General features: G+C 43.3%; 1 protein-coding gene across 1 annotated transcript in view; it reads left to right on the top strand.

Moving 5' to 3' along the window:
- The window catches only part of LOC137300035 (glycylpeptide N-tetradecanoyltransferase 1-like), a 54,398-nt gene that overhangs the window by 14,374 nt on the left and 23,631 nt on the right, over window positions 1-16,393 (top strand). The window contains exons 2-4 of the mRNA XM_067969126.1: window positions 5,081-5,180; window positions 11,795-11,939; window positions 15,832-15,950. Coding sequence (XP_067825227.1) covers window positions 5,081-5,180; window positions 11,795-11,939; window positions 15,832-15,950 — 364 coding nt within the window. The remainder of the gene's footprint in view (window positions 1-5,080; window positions 5,181-11,794; window positions 11,940-15,831; window positions 15,951-16,393) is intronic.

Genomic DNA, 16,393 nt, shown 5'->3' on the forward strand with positions numbered 1-16,393 from the left:
TAAAGCCACATGCTCATTGCTGCTCTTGCTCACCCTATTTTCAAATTATTATTCTGTTTAAACTTGTTTTTAAACTTCATCTTAAATATAGGTTTAAGAAGAAATACACAACGGACCCAATCTTTATAATGTAAATGCAATAGCTTTTGAAAACTTGAGACTCTCTGGTCTGTGTGGATTAATGCTTCAGCAGGAAGTGCCTTTACCCACTAGATTTTGCTTTGAAATTACTTGATGGAACAGAAGAATTCCTTCTGAGCTAATTTGCTGAACTGTAACTTTAATTAAGAGATTCCTTGTTCTATGAATTTTTTTTTAGCATATATCCTAGCCAGGAATCTGTTGCAAGGTAATGACTGAGAAGCATTGTTGGAGCATAGTAGAGGGAGCTTTGATCAGCTTCTGGCTGTACTTTACCTGACCTGGGAATGTTTGATGTGCACACTAGGTGCCTGGGAGGGCAAGTGTCTCTCAACCCATTGGGTATAAAAATAAGTTTAAACAGAATAATAATTTCAGAATCGGGTAAGCAAGAGCAGCAGTGAGCATGTGGTTTCAGAACATGGAGTGGAATTGGAAAGGCTCTCCCTGAGGTGTTGCATGGATATTGAACTTGAGGTTCTGACTAGTAGAAACACTTTATTCAAAATATTATTTTTAGTTTGACACATCAATTTCTATTTTTAACACCAAGTATATATCTAAGAACAAGGCCAGATGCTGCAGTGATGTTCGAACTGCTGCTTAGGCCCATGTGGTAAGCACATGAACTTAGGAAGCTTTGCGTCTGCATTTGGACTAGTAGTCAAAACCAGATAGGCTCCCTCAGTAGCTTAGTTGGTGCAGCCTGTAAGTAGGTGAGTTAGACTAGGATAGCCTCAGGCTTGAGCCCTGTTCTGAAGTTGACTCGTGGTTGGTAGTGTGACAGTTAGCCTCCATGCCCCTACATTAGGGAAGGTGAAAATCATCAAGGGTTCCTGCTCCTGATCACTTTCCACTAACTCCTGCTAGAGGTGTGGATGACTGATGAAGACAGGATGCTCTCCAAGGTGGACTAGCCTATCAACACTCATTGGTCTAAGCTCACACATGGCCCCTTTTACTGAGGTACTGGGGAGCAACTGATGCCCAAGGAACAGTACACTAGCAGGGATCACAGCCATCAGGAGAGGTGAGAATTGATAGTGAGGCGGAGGAGAGAGGATCGTCGTTAATCGTGCAGGAGCTGCAGACCTTTTCCTGAAGTAATTTTTACAGGACTGAAACAGAGCGGAGCTCTTATCCACTCTCCTCGGGAACAGGGAAGGGCAGTTATGTGAAGGATTCAAAAAATAAACGGTGATATTAAAAAAAAAAAATCCCAATCACGCCAAACTTTAAAGCTGTAGGTGGTACATAGATGGATGCGAGGTGTTTGTTGGGGTGGGTGGGGGAGTTCAGCATCTTAACGTTTTCTGTGCTTGAGATGAGACATTGAGGATGTTGATATGATGGGATTTTCACCCTGCCCCTGTAGGAAGTACCTTCTGACTATTGTAATCCCAACTTCCTTCAGTAGTGTCACTAGGAGTTGAGGTGCATGTGCTAAATGATCATGCAATAAGCATTTATGCTGTGGGAAGGAAAAAAAGTACATGGCAGTCCAATTCTAGATTCTGTCCTTCCAAATGTGGTTAGTGTCTGGAACGAGTGTTTTGAGCTGTGCAACACTGGGGTGAAGTACCAGTAGGTACAGGTCTGTCACTAATGGTGGGAATGAATGAGGGAATGAATTCAGAGTATTACAGATGAGGTGTACAGCACAAAAAAGTGTATTGGCTTAAATGCAGTAATGTCCTGACCTGCAGTTTTCAAGATGTAGAGCTTCAGGGAGGACTAACTTTATACCTGTCTGCACTTGTTTGTGTTTGTTTACCTACCAACAAAATAGATCTTTTAATATTAGTTGTGGGATAGGGGTGTGCCTGAATCGTGATCGATCATGAGCTTTTTCTTGTCTTGTTTTCAATTGCCTGGGGCAAATTAGACCTGCCCATTCTCTCGTCCTCTGTCATTCCATTCCATTTAGGTTGGAGTCATGCTGCACCTGGTGCAAACTCAAACTGGCATGTGGGTTTTGTGCTCTGGATTGGGACCTGATTCTGCAGTTATGCTGTCATTTTCACACCCTAGCACATCTGAAACCACTTTCTATCCGTGCAGAAATGACCATATAACTGCAGTCTTAGTTTCCCTTTTTTAGTTTAGGCTGTACTTGTACGCTTGCCGATTTCAGATCTAAAACATTCTGTCACAAGTATGCTCAGCCATGTCATCACTTATTGGATGTAGCCTGGGTACAGTGTTGGTGTTTTGGGATTTTTATTTTTTTTGATCATTTTTCCATAGAAAGTAATTGGGAGAAAGCTACTTTTTAAATGTTGAGGTTTTAGATCAAAGTGTATTCACACAAGCTTGAAAAAAGGCAGAGACCAGTAGATGGATAAAATGTTAATGAGCTAAGCTTTGATGTGCTTTTCCCATAGACTATAAATAATAAACAGTTCATTAGCCAACCTTGGTAATAGATAAATACCTTGCACCCACTGTGTTGGGAAAATTCTGGTCCTTTTGGAATGTGAACAGGGGGTGCTCTTAAAAAAAAAAAAGAGGCACGAGCAGTTAGGTCTAGCAAGTCTGCAAAGTCATTCAGCACTTCAAATAAAAGCTGTAAGGGAAAGCTTTGGCCAAGCTCAGAAGTTTATCACATTGGAAGATAATTGGGAGTTATTTTGTTTGTCAAGTAAGATGGCTGACTGATGTAGGGAAGTGTGGCATATTCATTTTGTATTATTATACAAAGACTATACTGTTTAAATTCGATTGTACTGTTTAAATCTGATAATAACTGTTGCTCTATATGTTCATTCTGAAATAAAACAACTTAATCATTCGTGTCTGGCCTTGTGTCTCAAAGTATTTCCTCGGTCTGCCTTCAAAAAGATTGAAGTAGTGTATGTGCAAAAGACGCTAATATCCAGTGCAGTTCACAGGAGGATATTGCTGCCCCTATCCTGGCTCATCGCTCCTGTCCTTGCTGGCGTACATTGGCTTCAAGCGCCCCATTGCCTCAGATTTAAAATTGTCATCCTTATGTTTAAATCCCTCCATGGCCTCATCCCTCTGTATCTCTGGAACCTCCTCCAGTGTTCCAGCTTCTCTTTCTCTGTCTGTTGTGCAACTTGATATGTGATATTCGTGTCTTTCGCACGTGCTGCTTCACTCTCTTCGAAGGCAGGCTGAGAAACCTCTTGGTGAGACGAGGCCAGGTCGATGTAGCGAGTGAACTGACCGAGCAAATGTTTTGATCAGTTTCACTTAGTTCAAACAGTACCGCTTGTGTTTGCGTAATAATACAAAATAAGAGCATGATATGCTTCCTCCCATCGGCGAGTGGGGATCTTACTTAAACAAAATAACCCCTCCTACCCTCCTGCATGTTACTCTGCTGAGCTTGGCCAAAGCTTGTGCACGCAGCTTTCTATTTGAAGACCTGACTGCTTGCTTCAGTCTCTTGTGTTTTATCCCCTTCTGATCACAGTGGGATGGGAGTAGATACTTTCCAATTCAGTGGTTGTGAAGTGTTTATTGATTGCCAAACAACCCAATTAATTAATTATTATTTACAGCCCATGAGGACACACCAAAACTTAGCATTTCGCCACCTGTTGTCTCAGTGCCTTTTTAAACTTCTGTAAATATGCTCTGCTTTAAGCACACAACACTTTAAACTGTGGAAAAATGGTCACAAAACATCCTGAAAGGTGAAAGATGCGTTCTTGTGCCGAGTTGGATGAATATATTTACATTTGCAGATTCTGAATTAGTTTATGCTCAGGCAAGTTTCTTTTATGCCAACTTAATCCCCTCCTTTTCCTAAAGATGCTGACCCCTGGTTCCATGGTCACCAGGTACCCTAAGTAGCCATTCATGTGTGAGCCTACGTAATGTGTTTTGGCTATTCAACTATGGGAATGTCACAACAGAGCCTGAACCTCATCTTAGCTGACGCCCACAACCTGCATTTTCCAAGAGCAGGTTGCTGCATAGATGATCTGGAGTGGGGACCCAGGGGCACAGAGACTGATTGTTGTGTCTCTCTTGCCACCCTGTCTGAGATCAGTTTACTTGGCACAGACCTGCCAAACCTGGGGCAGTGTGGTTCACTTCCACACTGCCTTTACCAGCTGCTGCATTGGGGAGCACAAGATGAACTTCTGTTCCAGTATTGCTCCAGGGTCCTTACTTCAGCAGGGTTTATGCAACACGTAGTTCCATTCTGGAGTAAAATGGAACTGAAACAGATGACGGGATTTATGGAGTAGCACACTCTATCACACACTGCTTAGGCAATGTTTCACCCCAGTTCTGTCATGGCTGGACTCTTAGGGCAAGGCCCCAAATCAAGAAGTGACTCTTTGTGGGAATGAACAGACAAATTAACCCAATATCGCTAGACTCCGTCGGAAGGATACCTGCTTGTCCATTATTGGTGCCAGGGATGGTACCTATAATCTCATCACATGTTTCTCTAAACAGCAACTTGCATTCATATAGTGCCTTTAATGTAATAAAACGTCCCAAGGCGCTTCACAAAAGCTTGGTCAAAGAGGTACGGTTTAAGGAGTGTCTTTAACGGAGGCGAGAGGGGTAGAGAGGCAGAACGGTTTAAGGGAGCGAATTCCAGAGCATGGGGCCTAAGCAGCTGAAGGCACGGCCACCAATGGTGGGGCAATGAAAATCGGCAATGCGCAAAATCGAATCGCATTGTTTAAATTTTTTTTTTGTAGATTACATCCTCCAGGGTTCTAAATTTAAAAAGTATTGCAAACAATTCTAACAATCTACTGCCATGTTTTAAATGACATTTTGTCAAGAATTTGTAGCACTGCAGCAATGTTAGCAGGGAGCCACTGCAGAGCTATGCCCTGTGCTGTAATTAAAGGCTGCCTGGATTCTTCCTTCATAAAAACATCACCTTCCCGGCTAACGGTTTTCCCGGTTCTGAATTTTTCCAACTGTTGTTTTCTTTCTAAAACAGTAAGAGCCCAGGGAATGAAACGGGAGCAAAGAAGAAGAAAAGGAAACCAAAACGGAAGAAGAAGGGTGGAGGGAAGCTAGACTTGGACAATCAGTCTAAGGTATGGTTTAGGGTAGAAAGTGTTCTGAAGCATCCAGCAATATGTGCTTGAAGAAATAAGAGGAAGCTCAGTACTTTGCTAAATTTGTTTTCTCAATGGTTTCAGCTACTATCGTTGTATCTGACCCAGCTGAACAAGGAGCTGTCTGTCAGGATTATCAAATGTTATTCAAGAAACATCTAGTTACCCATAAGCTTATTTTTTTCTCATTTTCTGTTTATATAAATGACCTGCACCTAGGTATAAGAAGAATGATATTGACATTTTTTGTCACACTTGTGTGTCAGTTGTTCCATCATAAATCCCTATGTCCACATTTATAATGGATATTGCCTGGGTAGACTTGTCACAGTGACTACACCCTCCCGCCAGTGGTGATACTGTAGTGCCTCAGCCTGTACTGCAGAAACTCCTACGCTCCAACCAACTCTACTTTTCTGCTTCCCTTTTCCCTGGAACAGAAACGGTTGCAAAGAGATTTGATAGAGGTGTTCAAAATTATGTTGGGTCTAGACAGAGTAGATAGAGAGAAACTGTTCCCATTGGCGGAAGGGTCAAGAATCAGAGGACATAGATTTAAGGTGATTGGCAAAAGAACCAAAGGTGACATGAGGAAAAACTTTTTTACACAGCGAGTGGTTATGATCTGGAATGCTCCGCCTGAGGGGGTGGTGGAGGCAGATTCAATCATGGCCTTCAAAAGGGAACTGGATAAGTACTTGAAAGTTTAAAAAAAAAAAAAATTTGCAGGGCTACGGGGATAGGGCGGGAGAGTGGGACTAGCTCGATTGCTCTTGCGTAGAGCCAGCGCGGACTTGATGGGCCGAATGGCCTCATTCTGTGCTGTAACCTTCCTATGATTCTGAGGGACTAAATGACATCTGTGCGCCCTTTTCCAATTACATCCCTACCCTCAAATCTACTTCACCTGAACACTACACTTGGTCTTGACTCTCCATGTGTGAAGCCACATGAGATCGACTACTTAATTAATTACAGATTTATTATTTATTAATTAATTATAAATATTGCATTGACCAGCTGAGAGTGATCTGATGCATGGAGCCTCTGTGTACAGTACATTGTGGTGAGCTTCAACTTTCATTTCTTTATGCTGCTGTGTTCCTGATTCTCCCCATTCCCTCCCTCCCACCCACCCAGCCTCTATTGCAACACACCCCTGAGGTTCCTCCCACCCCTCAGGGAGGGAGACTCTGGCTGCTTGTTTGCATCTCCTAGCAGGCAGCTCAATGTGAAACTGGGGGAGCATAGGAGAAACCACACACACCATTACTGTCACGGCCCCCAAGAAATGGGGGTGGGAGAAGAATTATGACCTTACCCTGAAGAAATGCAGTTGAAGATTGTAGGAGAAAATGTTGACTGGTGTGTGTTCTAATCTCTGAAGTAAATCTTTGCACTAAAGCCCTTTAAGTGTCTGAGAACTGTGCTCTTTTTACTGTATACTTTAGCTATTACATTTTTATAAAAGGAAAGATTTCAGTTCTTTTATACTTGAGCTCTCCATTGTCAAGATATCAGGAGGTTTTCATTGTTATCATTTGTCCTACTAGAGGGTTTGAAATGTAAAGGTCTGAATCGCTGATAGAAATGTTTGCAATTGTTTTCTTTGACCTTATGGGAGCTGTAGATTTTCCCTATTTTTGTCAGTTTTTAACTTGCACCTGTCATCACTGGGCAGGAGCTGCTGGTAGCAGAATGCCAGACTCTCATTTTGAAAAGGTTATTAATTGTCTCATGCTAGCTGTTTATGTTGAGTGCACTTCCTTTCCCTGGAAAACCTCTTCAGCAGCATTTGTATGGGTCAGGGAGGGAGATGTTTGAGAACTGCTCATTATCCTCTGGATCTTCTGCTGAAATTTTCTATAAGCTACTTTTATATTAGGGCCTCAGTCTTGGGGGAGTGAGTGAGCTAACTGCACTGTTCTCCTGCGTTCACCTGCCGATAAACTGGCGGCACAGTAGAAGCCGATCAGTCCGCGTTCACAGACTGGCCATTGTGGGCACAGAGAGGTGATGTCATGGCGGTGCCAACAAAGTGCGCAGCAAATGTGTTGGCCTCAGGTCAGCGGGAAGAGGCAATTCAAAAATCAAGTCACTTTATTTTGATATGGTCGATAGCTGCGTGAGACCCACCCTGCAGGATCCGGTGACCGTTATAACATAGAAACATAGAAAATAGGAGCAGGAGTAGGCCATTCGGCCCTTCGCGCCTGCTCCGCCATTCAATATGATCATGGCTGATCCTCTATCTCAATACCATATTCCCGCTCTATCCCCGTACCCCTTGATGACTTTTGTGTCTCAAAATCTATCTAGCTCCTTCTTAAATATATTCAGTGACTTGGCCTCCACTGCCTTCTGTGGTAGAGAATTCCACAAGTTTACCACCCTCTGAGTAAAGAAATTTCTCCTCATCTCAGTCCTTGTATCCTGAGCCTGTGACCCCTTGTTCTGGACCCTCCCCAGCCAGGGGAAACATCCTCCCTGCATCCAGTCTGTCTAGCCCTGTCAGAATTTTATATGTTTCAATGAGATCCCCTCTCATTCTTCTAAACTCTTGTGAATACAGGCCGAGTCGACCCAATCTCTCCTCATACGACTGTCCTGCCATCCCAGGAATCAGTCTGGCGAACCTTCGCTGCACTCCCTCTATGGCAAGTATATCCTTTCTTAGGCAAGGAGACCAAAACTGCACACAATTCTCCAGGTGTGGTCTCACCAAGGCCCTGTATAATTGCAGTAAGACATCCTTGCTTCTGTACTCTCATCCTCTTGCAATGAAGGCAAACATATCATTTGCCTTCCTAATTGCTTGCTGCACCTGCAGGTTTGCTTTCAGTGACTTGTGTACAAGGGCACCCAGGTCCCTTTGTACATCAACATTCCCCAATCGATCATCATTTAAATAATACTCTGCCTATAATAATAATGTGCATTCCTCATCAGGATGTCACATGTGCATACAAGATAGCTAGATCTCTGGAGCTATTTGCATATTCCACCTATCCACAGTAAGTAGGATTCAACTACCGGTATCACTGGGAAGAAATAATGGCTAAATATTTTGTTATGCTTATTACAGACCCCTCACTATATAATATATTTTTAACCCATCCTATTAACACACCTCCAACTGATGCCTACTGATACCATTGACTCGACCACGAGAGGTTCTTGCTTCTTGCCGGAGATTATACTACAGGAAAGTACAGGATTGGAAAACTAATCACCTGCTCTTTCAAATATCTATGCAATTTTCCCTCAAACCTTTTCCACATTAACTGCCTCATGGGCAGTTCATTCTACTTGTTCACCATAAAGTAGTTAAATCCAAATTGCCCTGTCCCTGTCTCTTTTTCACCCCCCCCCCCCCCCCACTATTTTCTAAACTTGAGCTCACATCCTGTAGTTCTGGAGTTTGTGGCAGTCTTGAATATTATCATTACTATTAACAATGTGGAGTGCAGCTCGCATAGGATTGGAATTTGAGGGGTATTATTAGTAGTAGATTTGATCCTTTACCCAGTCACTGTTAAGTATGGATAATTCTTTTAAAACTGCTTAAACAACTAATTACAGAGCAGAACATAAGAACATAAGAAATTGGAGCAGGAGTAGGCCAATCGGCCCCTCGAGCCTGCTCCGCCATTCAATAAGATCATGGCTGATCTGATCCCAACCACAAATCTAAAGAACACAAGAAGTAGGAGCAGGACCCGGCCACATAGCCCCTGGGCCCTCTCCGCCACCCACAGGGCATTGACCGATCCGAACTCAGCTTCATGTCCAATTTCCTGCCCGCTCCCCATAACCCCTAATTCCCTTTACTTCTAGAAAACTGTCTATTTCTGTTTTAAATTTATTTAATGGTGTAGCTTCCACAGCTTCCTGGGGCAGCAAATTCCACAGACCTACCACCCTCTGAGTGAAGAAGTTTCTCCTCATCTCAGTTTTGAAAGAGCAGCCCCTTATTCTAAGATTATGCCCCCTAGTTCTAGTTTCACCCATCTTTGGGAACATCCTTACTGCATCCACCCGATCAAGCCCCTTCACAATCTTATACGTTTCAATAAGATCGCTTCTCATTCTTCTGAACTCCAATGAGTAGAGTCCCAATCTACTCAACCTCTCCTCATATGTCCACCCCCTCATCCCCGGGATTAACCGAGTGAACCTTCTTTGTACTGCCTCGAGAGCAAGTAAGTCTTTTCTTAAGTATGGAGACCAAAACTGTATGCAGTATTCCAGGTGCGGTCTCACCAATACCCTATATAACTGCAGCAATACCTCCCTGTTTTTATATTCTATCCCCCTAGCAATAAAAGCCAACATTCCGTTGGCTTTCTTGATCACCTGCTGCACCTGCATACCAACTTTTTGATTTTCTTGCACTAGGACCCTCAGATCCCTTTGTACTGCAGTACTTTCCAGTCTCCTCTTGCCATTAAGAAAATAACTTGCTCTCTGATTTTTCCTGCCAAAGTGCATAACCTCACATTTTCCAATATTATATTGCATCTGCCAAATCTCCGCCCACTCACCCAGCCTGTCTATATCCCCTTGCAGGTTTTTATGTCCTCCTCACTCTCTACTTTCCCTCCCATCTTTGTATCATCTGCAAATTTTGATATGTTGCACTCGGTCCCCTCCTCCAAATCGTTAATATAGATTGTAAAGAGTTGGGGACCCAGCACCGACCCCTGTGGAACACCACTGGTTACTGGTTGCCAGTCCGAAAATGAACCATTTATCCCAACTCTCTGCTTCCTGTTCGATAACCAATCCTCCACCCATGCCAGAATGTTACCCCCAATCCCGTGATTTTTTTATCTTAAGTAATAATCTTTTATGTGGCACCTTGTCGAATGCCTTCTGGAAGTCTAAATACACTATGTCCACTGGTTCCCCTTTATCCACCCTGTACGTTATATCCTCAAAGAACTCAAGCAAATTTGTCAGACATGACTTCCCCTTCATAAAGCCATGCTGACTTTGTCCTATTAAATTATGCTTATCTAAATGTTCCGTTACTGTCTCCTTAATAATAGACTCCAAAATTTTACCCACCACAGATGTTAAGCTAACTGGCCTATAATTTCCAGCCTTCTGCCTACTACCCTTTTTAAATAACGGTGTTACATTAGCAGTTTTCCAATCTGCCGGGACCTCTCCTGAGTCCAGGGAATTTTGGAAAACTATCACCAAAGCATCCACAATCCCTACTGCCACTTCCCTCAAGACCCTAGGATGGAAGCCATCAGGTCCAGGGGATTTATCCGCTTTGAGTCCCATTATTTTACTGAGTACCATCTCCTGAGTGATTTTAATCGTATTTAGCTCCTCCCCCCGTAGAGTCCCCTGTTTGTCCAGTGTTGGGATATTCTTAGTGTCCTCTACTGTAAATACTGAAACAAAATATTTGTTCAGCATTTTTGCCATCTCCATGTTTCCCACCATTAATTTCCCGGTCTCATCCTCTAAAGGACCTACGTTTGCCTTAGCCACCCTTTTTCTTTTTATATAACTGTAGAAACTCTTGCTATCTGTTTTTATATTTTTTGCTAATTTCTTTTCATAATCTAACTTCCCTTTCTTAATCAATCCTTTAGTTACTTTTTGCTGTCTTTTGAAGAATTCCCAATCTTCTATCCTCCCACTAAGTTTGGCTACCTTATATGTCCTTGTTTTTAGTCGGATACTATCCTTGATTTCTTTATTTAGCCACGGATGGCTGTCATTTCTTTTACACCCTTTTTTCCTCAGTGGAATATATTTATTTTGAAAGTTGTAAAATAACTCCCTAAATGAACACCACTGCTCATGTACCGTCTTACCCTTTAATCTATTTTCCCAGTCCACTTTAATCAATTCCGCTCTCATACCATCATAGTCTCCTTTAGTCAAGCTCAGTACGCTTGTTTGAGAATCAACCTTCTCACCCTCAAATTGGATATGGAATTCAACCATGTTGTGGTCGCTCGTTCCAAGGGGATCCTTAACTAGGACATTATTAATTAATCCTGACTCATTACACAGGACCAGGTCCAAGGTTGCCTGCCCCCTAGTAGGATCAGTTACATACTGCTCAAGAAATCCATCCCTGATGCACTCAATGAACTCGTCCTCAAGGCTGCTCTGCCCAATTTGATTTGTCCAGTTAATATGATAATTAAAATCCCCCATAATTATAGCTGTTCCCTTATTACATGCCCCGACTATTTCCTGATTAATACTTCTTCCAGCAGAGTTGCAACTATTAGGAGGCCTATATACTACATCTGGAAGTTTTACAGTTGAGTGGCTGAACGAGCTCTGGGCAGAGTCTTTACAGAGGTGTACACCTGGCAAATTGTTACAATTCTGAAAATTGCCATTTGTCGGAGTATAGTGCAGATTATACAGCACTCTTGACAGCTTATCAGCCATCCTATCTCTGGGGTTTAGCTTTGAATTGTGGTGCAGGCTTGTTGAATTCATGGAAAGGCTGGATCTGAAGAGGTGCAGTGTGAGAGCACTTCTGACCAAAACATTGTGGAATGGTTACACGATTGAGATATTCAGATGCTTTTGTGCTAAATATTGTCTTTCAGGTTAACTCGTTGCCTGCAGAGAAGCTCCAGGAGATCCAGAAGGCCATTGAGCTATTTTCTGTTGGCCAGGGCCCAGCAAAGAGCATGGAGGAGGCCACCAAACGCAGTTACCAGTTCTGGGACACCCAGCCAGTACCAAAGCTTGGTACGTATCTGTGCAACATAGAAAGCTTTTTATATGTGCTTAGGTTGTATGTGACATGGTCAGCATATCTGCAGTATGCTTTGAAGGAATGGAGCAGTGTTGCTGACTATATTGAAACACTTCAGTGTTGGCGAAACTGTCTTCCTTTTATAGGAATTCAACTCTCGTACCCTGCATCCCCCTCCACCACAGTGCAACCCATGTCCCGTCGTGGGGAGGTAATATCGAGGCCATTGTCTTTGTTAGATAACCATGCAGCCCTGGCTTCCTATTGGAAACCTCCATGCTGAAGACTCTGCATCTGTAATATGGTCCTCTAACATTGTTGTCTCGCTTTTTGTGTATTTTTGTTCAAGTATTTTGGCAGAAGTTTAATGTCCCCTCCAGTGTCGGTACTGTAGGGGAAAGTTGAGAGTGAAATCAGGAAGCACTTTTTCCTCACACAGTGCAGTGGAAATCTGCAACTCTTCCGCCCAAATGGTTGTGGATGCTGGGATAATTGAAATTTTCAAGACTGTGGCTGTACTTGCAGAGGTGCTCTCTGCTTCCCTTTCAGTAGCAGTACTATTGATTGAAGAGGAACGCAGAGTTCACAGAGGGTTGTAGGGCTGGAGAGATAGTTTGGCTAAAGGAGGATTCTAGTTTGAAGGACTAGTAGAGGGATTGGGTAGCTGCATTCCAATAGTGGTGTTTTAGGGCCTCGACTCCATCATGTAGGGCAAGTTTTTGAGTGCAGTATCTAAAGTACGTGGCCAGGGTTCTGACACCATGGACAAGCAGCTGGCCTGCGTTCTAGCGTCTTGATCCTGTCGTCCCCTCAGGTGGTTGGCATCTGTTCATGGCTGCCAGTATCTGTAGGCAGATCATTACATCTCTAAGGTCAGAAAATGACTCTCTCACCATTGTCTGCGGCCTCTCGAAGACCGTCACTTTCCACTGCACTTTGAGTGAAGAATTGCTTCCTGACATCACCCCTGAACGGCCTAGCTCTAATTTTAAGGTTATGCCCCCGTGTTCTTACGTAGAGTCTACAGTACAGAAATAGGCCATTTGGCCCAACTGGTCGTGACGGCGTTTATGTTCCACTCGAGCCTCCTCTCTCCCGACTTCATGTACCCCTATCAGCATATCCTTCTATTCCTTTCTTCCACATGTGCTTATCTATGCTATTCGCCTCAACTACACCTTGTGGTAGCGCATTCCACATTCTTATCACAGAATCATAGAAAGTTACAGCACAGAAGGAGGTCATTCGGCCCATCGTGTCCGTGCCGGATGAAAGAGCTATCTAGCTTAATCCCACTTTCCAGCACTTGGTCCGTAGCCCTGTAGGTTTCAAGTGCACATCCAAGTACTTTTTAAATGAGTTGAGGGTTTCTGCCTCTACCACCCTTTCAGGCAGTGAGTTCCAGAACCCCACTACCCTCTGGATGAAAACATTTCTCCTCAGCTCCCCTCTAATCCTTCTACCAATCACGTTAAATCTATGCCCTCTGGTAACTGACCCCTCTGGTAAGGGAAATAGGTCCTTCCTATCCACTCTATCTAGTCCCGTCATAAGTTTATACACCTCAATTAAATCTCCTTTCAGCCTCCTTTGTTCCAAAGAAAACAACTCCAGCCTATCCAATCTTTTCTCATAGCTAAAAATTCTTCATCCCTGGCAACATCCTCGTAAATCTCCTTTGTACCCTCTCTAGTGCAATCACATTATTCCTGTAATGTGGTGACCAGAACTGTACGCTGTAGCCTAACCTGTATTTTAGCATAACCTCCCAGCTCTTATATTCTATGCCTCGGCTAATAAAGGAAAGTATCCCGTATGCCTCTTTAACCACCATATCTACCTGTCCTGCTACCTTCAGGCATCTGTGGACAGCACTCCCAGATCTCTTTGTTCCTCTACACCTCTCAGTATCCTCCCATTTATTGTGTACTCCCTTGCCTTGTTTGCCCTCCCCAAATGCATTACCTCACACTTCAGGATTGAATTCCATTTGCCACTTTTCTGCCCACCTGACCAGTCCAGTGATAGCTTCCTGCAGTCTACAGCTTTCCTCCTCACTATCAACCACACGGCCAATTTTTGTATCATCTGCAACTCTTTGGGTAAAGAAGTTTCTCCTGAATTCCCTTTATTAGTGACTTTTATATTTATGACCTCTAGTTTTGGACTCCCCACAAGTGGAAACATTTTCTCTACGTCTACCCTGTCGAACCTTTTAATTATCGTAAAGACCTCTATCGGGTCACCCCCTCAGCCTTCTTGAGAGCAAAGAGCCCCAGCCTATTCAGCCTTTCCTGATGGGTATATCCTCTCAGTTCTGGTGTCATCCTTATGAATCTTTTTTGCTCCTTCTCCAATGCTTCTATATCCTTTCTATAATATGGAGACCAGAACTGTGCATAGTACTACAATTGTGGTCTAACAAGGTTCTATTCAAGTTTAATATAATTTCTCTGCTTTTCAATTCTATCCCTCTAGAAATGAACCCCAGTGCTTGGTTTGTCTTTTTTATGGTCAGATACAGATTTGTGTATCTGTACCCTGAGATCCCTTTGCTCCTCTACCCCATTTAGACTCTTATTATCCAAGCAGTAGGTGATCTCCTGTCAAAATGCACCACCTCACACTTACCTATATTGAAATTAATTTACCATTTACACGCCTATTCTGCAAGTTTATTAATGTCTTCTTGCATTTTGACACATTCTTCCTTAACTAACCCCCCCCCCCCAAATTTGTTGTCATCTGCAAATTTTGAAATTGTACTTCCGATTCCTGAGTCCAAATTGTTAATGTAAATGGTAAACAACAGTGGTCCCAGCACCGATCCCTGTGGAACACCACTTCCCACCTTTTGCCTGTCTGAGTAGCTACCCTTAACTGTTTTCTGTTTTGTAGCCAGCTTGCTATCCATTCTGCTACCTGTCCCCTGACTCCATGTGCTCTGACCTTAGCCATGAGTTTTCAACGCGGAACCTTATCCCATCAGAGGAAACAGTTTCTTTGTATCTACCCTATCAACTCCTTTTAATCATAAACACTTCAATTCGGTCTCTCCGTAATCTTCTGTATTCAAGGGATTACAAACCTAATCTATGCAACGGGTCCTCATAATTTAACCCTTTTAGCGCCGGTATCATTCTGGTGAATCTGTGCTGCACCCCCTCCAAAGCCAATATATCCATCCTGAGGTGTGGTGTGCAGAACTGAACGCAGTCTCCAGATGGGGTCTGACCAGAGCTCTGTACAGCTGGAACATAACTTCCACCCCTTGAGATAAAGGCCAACATTCCATCACCCTTTTAAATTATTTTTTGTACCTGTCCACTAGCGTTGTGATTTCTGTACTTAGACCCTTAAATCTCTGCTCATCCACAGTTCCTAGCTTCTTGCCATTTAGAAAGTATTCTGATCTATCTTTCTTGGGTCCAAAGTGAATGACCGCACACTTCCCCACCTTGAATTTCATCTGCCACAGTTTTGCCACATTATGTATTTGAGGAGGAGGTATTCATGAGGTAGCGTTCACCTTTCTTCCCAATCTCTCGTCCACCATAGTGACCATGACAGTGTAGATATCTTCCTTATCTTGCTCTAACATTTCCCGTGATGGTGACCCTACTGACCACCTTATCCTTTTGGTTTGGTCCTCGGGTCTAGACCTCAACCGATCGCCGATATACCATCAACCAGTGGAGCTGTTATGTCCTCCGTGATCAGTGAAGGGTCACGTGCTGATCATTTTGTAACTTGTGCGGGTGGCTGTGTACCTCAGCTGGTGCCGAGCACAGTAGTGGTGGATGTATAGAACTAGACGGAGTTTAGATAAGTCGCCGGAAATTGAAGAGAAACCTCTCATTGTTTCAAGCTCTCATCTTGTTCTAGGTGAGGTAGTGACAGTCCATGGCCCTATTGAGCCAGACAAGGATAATATTCGACAAGAGCCCTACAGTCTACCACAGGGATTTCTGTGGGATGCCCTGGACCTTGGGAATGCCGAAGTGGTGAGTCATTGTTGGATGAGTGTTGCACAGTATTTAATGTGAAATTTACTTCAAGATGTTTGTGCTTTGGTGCCCTTGATGGCCAAAATATACAGACTCAATACAGTATGTGATATCTGAAAGTGTAAGGAGGCAGTTGAGTACTCCATTGAGCTAGACACTGCCCTTTCACCTCTAGAACTAGGTTCAAATCCATCCCAGACAGATGGGATGAAGTCTACTCTATCTGCCTGTTGTAAGAGTTATATATGACATGAGTGTGTGCAGTCTTGATCCATAGTCCCACAGCGTGAAACTGCAACCAATTCAGCACCAAAACATGACACTACTGGAGAGAGGGTGTTCTGAGGTTGAGACTGAGGCATACTGCTTGGATAGAGTAGAGGGAGTTTTACTCTGCCTCTAACCTGTTTTGTAACTTTCCTGGGAGTGTTTGATGCTAA

Source organism: Heptranchias perlo, chromosome 30 (genome assembly GCF_035084215.1).
Source record: "Heptranchias perlo isolate sHepPer1 chromosome 30, sHepPer1.hap1, whole genome shotgun sequence".
Lineage (NCBI taxonomy): Eukaryota > Metazoa > Chordata > Chondrichthyes > Hexanchiformes > Hexanchidae > Heptranchias > Heptranchias perlo.